The sequence below is a fragment of the Carica papaya genome, chromosome 1, assembly GCF_054855325.1.
Source record: "Carica papaya isolate Zhongbai chromosome 1, ASM5485532v1, whole genome shotgun sequence".
Lineage (NCBI taxonomy): Eukaryota > Viridiplantae > Streptophyta > Magnoliopsida > Brassicales > Caricaceae > Carica > Carica papaya.
Genome location: NC_142309.1, coordinates 23599308 through 23606825, shown reverse-complemented (window position 1 = coordinate 23606825; position 7518 = coordinate 23599308). Strand labels below are relative to the sequence as shown.

Here is a 7518-nt window from a genome sequence, read left to right as displayed (position 1 = left end):
TTCTCGCCCGCCCACGAAAATCAAATTTGTTTGTTGTGTCGTGTGTCTTTTGACTCCGGCACAGAGGCTCAAACTCATTTTTATAAGGATGTCTTATGTCATCGATGAAGTCGTTATAAAACAGATAATGTTTTTTTTTTTTTCATGATGTAATTTTGACAACTAATTTATAATTAATTTCATAGATGGTAGAAGAACTGCTGTATTCGAGCTATCCACTCCAAATGAAATGGTTTGGAATTGAGTTCTAGCCATGTTAAAAAAGTTTTGGGTTTCAATCTGACCCCCATAGATTGAATTATTGAGACACGATTTTTTGAAATAAAAATTAATTTATTTAAACTTAACCATTAATTAGTTTCTACGTAAATAACAACTTGAACAAAATTCAAGTCATGAACAACAACTCGTATTCTTTATTCTATTCCACCAGAATATATTCTTGTTCTAGCAAAAGCATCAATTCCAGATAAAAATAAAATTAAAAAAGAATAAAAGTCGTCAGTTCATGACTTGCTACAAACAAATATTTATCATTAACCAAATCAAGCTAGATAGTTATCGTCATCATCTTCTTCTTCCTCTGTAACACAGCCCTAAGATCTTCTCATAACTCCTTGAGCAACTTCCTAACCTGCTCAAGTGTCACGAACAACACAACAGTGAAAGGACCTTGCCTGGAGATCGTTGGTATAAACCCTTTGTACAAAGCCATGGGTCCCTCAGCCTTCACTGTCTTCAACGCGCAATCTATGGCTCCACTATAAGGTGGGGCCTGTCCTGGCTCCACCTTCATGTTCATCACGCGTGTCTTGATCACGTCCACCGGATTCGACGCCACCGCAGCCACGAATCCCGCCGCGAAGCTCGCTGTCACGTGGGTCCCCAGCCCATCCTTCATTATTCCTTTCTCCAGAATCGCCTCCTTGATCTGATCATAAGATGCCAGCTGCGACGCCGTTACGATCATAGCGCGGTTTACCGTAAGGGCTGACCCGCGCCACAGGCTAGTGACCCCTTCCTGCTTCGACATGCGCGTGATCGCGTCGACCACGCCGCTGTAGTTGCGCCGCTGAGCCGGTGGGAGCCGTCCATCAGCTTGCATCCTAACCATAGCCACGTCAGCGGGGTTTCCGACGGCCGCCCCGATTCCTCCAGCGACTAGGCCGGCGACGATCTTGCGTGTCAGGGGCATGTTTCCGGATGCCGGGTCGGACCACTTTTGCTTGAGGACGTCATAGAGACCCATGCGGGTAGTGGAGTAGAGCGTCTGCCGGAGCACAGTAGCGGAGACGCCGGAGAACAAAGCGGCGACGCCTTCAGCTTGGACTATGCGGACGCCTACAGAGATTGGACCCACTCGCGGCGGTTGCGGCGGCGGCGATACGCGGATTGAATCATGGGGAAGCAGAGTGGCAGTTGTATTCGCAGAGTGAAAAGCAAGAGCCGGTCGCAGAGTGGGAGCTGGGTTGGCGTTTGAAGCCGTGAGTTTCTCGCCTTGGAGTTGCATGCGGACCTTGATGAGATCCAGAGGATGAGTTGAGCAGCCAGCTACAATGGAAGCTATACCGCCTTCAACAAAACCTTTGACACCCATGTCTGATAATCTGAATCTGGTTATGCTTCAATTCAAGAAACAAAGAAAAAAAAGCTCCTCTGGTTTCAATAAGAAACCAAATTAAGGAAGAAGAGAAATACGAAGTTATCTTCCTGTGTTGGGTTTTTCCGACTGACGTCTGGTTATGGTAGTGACCAGAAGCTTTAGTGTATATATATACTGGGGAGGAAGAAGTTGAAGCAGAAGAGGAAAGTTGCGGGATGGTGGGCCTGATTGAATGTGCGGAGGAAGGACTTGGATCTTTACGCGTTTCGCCTTTCCTAATCACCCTAACACTACACAACACCGCTTTTGTGTTTGACTTTTGACTTTTATTTCCCTTTTGGTCGGAACAATTCAATTGACCAATTCTCCCACGTTCAAGGAACAAGTTTGTTTTTCCGCGTATTTATTTGTGTTTTCAATAAAAATAATATTATATTCACTAAAATAATAAATAGAAATAAAAAAATATATATATTAGTCTTATTTTTTTCATTTTTAACCATAAAAATATTCCCATACCAATGTGTATGGACTAAATTACTCTTCCAATTATTTTGAAGGGAATACAATTCGCATTTTTTAAATATTATTTGAATAAGCGTATTACTTTTAGTGGTGTTAGTTTTCGACATGATAATGCAAAATAATTTTGTTATTTTAATAATTAATCCTTTGGCTGCCAAGAGAATATGTATTTTATCATTTAGTTTTTTAAATATATATATATAATTAGAAATAGGTACATATATATATATACACACAAGAAAGTGCATAATCACAGTATTAACTACGGATGAACATATATATATATATATTATATACACACACATTAGTATAAGGTATGCACATATATATATATATATTTATTTATTTTTTCAATTCACGGAGATGAATCCAACGTAAAGAAAATAAGAAAAAACGTCGTCGTCCAATTTTACAATGTAACTCTTATCTCTTATGCATTGCATGGCTATGTCAATTCATTATTTCTAATACATACATATATATATATATATCTACTATAATATTAGAAATAATCTGATTTAATTTTTCTCTCATGTTTTATTAGCCAACATAGTTAATATACCTCATACACGTAAACTAGCTGATTCTAGAAACTTCACAATATCATACATGTAGATCTATTTTACCTTTACAATATATAGTACATATTTTATATGTATATACATATAAGTGAATACATCAACATTAAATTTCACAGTGAACACTCACTAATAAACCAATTGACCAAATAGCAAAAAACTACTATGTTTTCTGAGCACCCCCGAGTCTCAAACTTCTCAACAAGGATTCTGAAAGCTTCTTTGCTCGTAATCAAATTCCTCTTGCTAACCAGTATAGAATACAAGCAGTTCAACTCGATTTCATTTGCCAAGATTGTCTAGAAAAAGACAAACCCATCAAAACCTACCTCTTCAGTCATCCCCAACTCCAAATGGACATTTCAAGACCATTGGCAACTTCGCCATTTTCCTGAAACTCAGAGGTTAGCTTGGAGATCGATGCCTTAACGTTGACTCAATGTCAAACTCTACTGAATCTTTTCAAGATATATTTATACATTATAATTTTGAACTTCTATAAATTGGAATTGTATCAAAACATTACCGTAATGCCAATTGACTTGCTATATTGTGAGATATTATAACTATGTTGACAGAGTTGATGCTTCATTCTGAGTGGAAATTGAATCCTATTAGCTTGTTTGTGAAAAATTTGATTGCATCCTATAACTCACAGTTCGGTCTTTATTCTTTATACATTAATTATATATAAAATAAATTTCACATAAAAAATTAAATGAAATAAATGACCATTATATATATTATATTAGATATAAATTGATTTAATTTTTTCTCACGTTTTATTAGCCAACATATTTAATCAAATAATGCACCTCACATATATATAGGCTAGCTGGATCTAGAACTTCACACATCATACATGTATATGTATTTTACCTTTAAATATGTATACATATTTTGTATGTATATAAAAAATATATATATAAATAAATACATTGACATTAGGTCAACACATTAATAAATGATTCCATTTCTTGTAAAAGATAAACTTTGCCCAAACCAAAATTTGCTCCGTCCTTGTTAGTTCTCTGGTATACAATACGCATACATGAATATAAACACTACACAGACAATAAATATCACTACATATTACTGATGTGGATTGGATACGTTTAGCTACATATATGTGCATATATACAGAATCAAACTAATGATGCCATTTATTGTAAAACGATTAACAATACACAACAACAAATATTGCTTTGATATTGTTAGTTATTTGGTACAATATGCATGCATGAATACAAACACAACACATACAGTTGAGATACCATTACATATCATTCACATGTACATATGTGGCCATGTAATTAATAGTCACATACATATGCATACATATATTTTCAGTTCATTATGCTGACGAGATATTGCTTTTATATTGTTGGTTATCTGGTACAATATGCATGCATGAATATAAACATTACACATACATATTACTTGTAACGACTCCGAAAATTCAAAAGAAAATATATAATAATTTAAATGTAGAAGCGAAATAAAAGATTAAGATTTACAGCCTTTACACAATAACTTAAAAGTATTAAACAAATATTAAAGAATAAACTCTCTAAAAGAAACACGAGAAATGAGAAAAATAAAAGAAAATAAAAAGTATTTAGCATCTACTCGCAATCTTCTTATGAATCGGGCTCTGAAACCAAATCCTCTTGATCTGAAATGATAAAATAAAGGTTGAGCTACACTAACCCAGTAAGGATATCACAGTATATCACCAGCACAGAAGTAAAGGTTGGTAGAAAACCAAAACAACTAATAGAGCACTAAATTTAGCAAATTCGTTTATTAATAATAAAATCATTTAACGTTCACTTACCATTGTGAAATTCATGAAAATAACATATAGAGATAATAATACCAAACAGATCATAATTTCATGCACAATCAGCAACATAGTACATATCATAAATTCATATTCATTAACGATAAATCAGATCATAACCGTTTCTCGTTTCACCAGCCTACTAGTATCCATGGGGGTTCATATGGGGTGTCTTTACTACACGTGAACTCTTTTCCTTAACAATCTTAATTACATGGCTGTCCTCATACCCTGTTCGGTATAAGCGGCAAAAACATTAAACCTCAATACCCCGTCCGATATGAGGGTGAAGTGGGCCGTCTCTATACCCCGTCCGGTATGAGCGCCAAATTACCAAGTCTCCATACCCCGTCTGGTATGAGACAACATTCACGATAGGGTTTTTTATGTACCCGGCCCGTCTACCATCTCTCAGGATATCCAGTAGGGTTATCATTCTATCTGTTTATTTGATCATCCACCTTTCCTATTTTTCCTTAGTCTCCATTATCAAATCAAACATAATCATATAAACAAATAAATATGCATCCGAAAATGCAATCATGTCTCAAATTCCAAAATCAAACAGTGATCAAGTAAGACAGTAATACATGCATTTAAACCATAAAATAGATAAATCAGATATCATCATACTTTTAGACAGTAAAATAAATCAACAAAAATCAACAGAGAATAATGTCCAGTTCGGGCTCCATTAGTAATCCGTAATTAATTATGCAAATCTATTTAATTTGTACAAAATACCGTATCATTATTGATTCAAACTTCAATGCTATGATAGAAAATAGGGTGGTGAGTTTTTACTTGAGTCGACGTCGAAAAGCTAAATGGTTTACTGCGCTTATGGGCGTTCCCTAGGTTCCTTAAATTTTTCTCTAGAAACGGAAATGCATTTATGGTACCTAGAAATGTCCCGATAAACCCAAAAATCAGTCTCAGAGCCTACTGGGCCAATTTTAAAAATCCGACGGTGTCGCCACCCGCGGCGGCAGTCCGCCTCGAGTCGATCATTTTCGGCCAAATTCGGTCGATTTTACATCGATTCCTATGAGCACACACGCTAAAGGGTCTCGATGGACCGAAAAAATACGAAAAACTGAAACTCACTGGCGGTGGGGCTCTCCGGTGCGACGGCTCCTTCGACTCACGTTGCAGTTGGGTGTTTCACTTCGGTCAACCTGTAGAGAGGAAAACGATGATCACAACGATAGAAAAATTATACGAAACGGGAATCGGGAAGGGCCTCATCGGAGGTGGTTTGTGAAATTCTCTGCGGCGGCGGCGCTGGACTTCGACGGTGTTTTCCGACCAATTGGCTAGTTCTTTCACTCCGATTTAGCTATGGGTAGGTTTAAAATTGAATTTCGTGCAAAAGAGAAAATATTTACCTTTTTTGACAGTCGTAAAGGGTTCTGGTGCAGCAGCGGGTGGCGGCAGTCGGCTCTCCAGCAGCTGAGTTGTCTCTCTAGCAAGGGGTTTTGGTGGCTAGGGTTAGAGTTTGGGTGCGAATGTGGTTATTTATACTCATCCACTTTTGATCTGAGCCGTTCATCGCTTTTGATCTGAACCGTCCGATTGTAATTAAATAGGGAGTGAATCTGAACCGTTCATCGCGATCCAATCTGGGCCGTCCGTGCGCGTAGAAACGGACCTCAGCCATTCGATTACGCGCACGTGGATCGCCCATGTGGCTCCCCTCACGTGGCCTCCCGCGTCAGCACCTCTGCCACTTGGTGCATCCTGCTTGGTCGGAACTACTGACCAGACGTCTGACGTGGTGCAATTTTTTTAAATTACGTTTTAACATCCGATTTTCGATTTTTCTCTCAAAAATACTATCAGAACCCAAATTTTCACCCATTTTTCTTAAAATTATTTTCAATTTAATCCTTTATCAATTTACTCAATTTTTTATTAAATTAAAATAAAACAAAATATAATAAAATAAATTAAATAATTAAAAAATTATATTTATTAATAAAATATAAAAAAAGAAATTTTAAGTGGATGTTATAACTCTCAAACCCTTAAAAGAAATTTAGTCCCTCAAATTTGTCTCTCACTCTCAATCGAACAGTTGGGGATATTAGGCTCTAAAGTCTGATTCTAGCTCCTACATAGCCTTTCTCGGTGTGTGGTTCTACCATACGACATTTACAAAGAAAATTTCCTGGTTGTGGAGTAATATGCTCTTTTGATCCACAATGCCGACCGATACTTTTTCGTAGGATAGATCCTCATTGAGTGGAAGAGGTTCGTGGGCCAGGACATGAGAGGGGTCCGGGTTGTACTTACGTAGTATGGACACATGAAATACATTGTGGACCTTAGAAAGTTCTGGAGACAGTACTAGTTTGTTGGCGGCGGTACCAATCCTATCTAAGACTTCAAATAGTCCAATAAATCGGGAGTTCAGTTTCTCCCTCCTGCTGAACCTACTGATTCCCTTGAAAAGAGTGACCTTAAGGAACATCTGGTCGCGTTCCTCAAATTCTAAATCTCTCATCCGGGCATCCGCATAACTCTTTTACCTGCTCTTAGCCGTCTGAATGTTCTTCCTGATCTTAACTATTTTGGATGTAGTTTGTTCTACCAAATCTGGGCCGAACAGTTTTCTATCGCCCACTTCTTCCCAACAAATCGGCGATCTGCATAGGCGCCCATATAATGCCTCATACGTAACCATGCCAATACTCGCTTGGTAGCTGTTGTTATAGACAAACTCTATCAGGGGTAGATGGTCATCCCAATGGTCCCCGGAGTAAAAAACACAAGCTCGGAGCATATTCTCAAGTGTACGGATTGTCCTTTCTAACTGTCTATCTGTTTGAGGGTGAAATGCAGTACTGAGGGACAACTTCGTTCCCATGGCTTGCTGAAAGCTACTGCAAAACCAAAAAGTGAACTTGGGGTCCCTGTCGAACACCACTGTCACTGACACTCCATACAATCTGACTATTTTTTAGATA

At 37.7% G+C, this 7518-nt stretch overlaps 1 protein-coding gene across 1 annotated transcript; it reads right to left on the bottom strand.

Moving 5' to 3' along the window:
- Window positions 1–396: 396 nt before the first annotated feature.
- DIC2 (dicarboxylate carrier 2) lies at window positions 397–1798 on the bottom strand. The gene has a single exon (XM_022047878.2). The coding sequence runs from the start codon at window positions 1595–1597 to the stop codon at window positions 608–610; it is 990 nt and encodes a 329-aa protein (XP_021903570.1). The 5' UTR covers window positions 1598–1798; the 3' UTR covers window positions 397–607.
- Window positions 1799–7518: the final 5720 nt, after the last annotated feature.

What these genes read in the sequence shown, in the direction of transcription:
- DIC2 (XM_022047878.2), bottom strand. Translation starts at nt 1,597, where the DNA reads ATGGGTGTCAAAGGTTTTGTTGAAGGCGGTATAGCTTCCATTGTAGCT.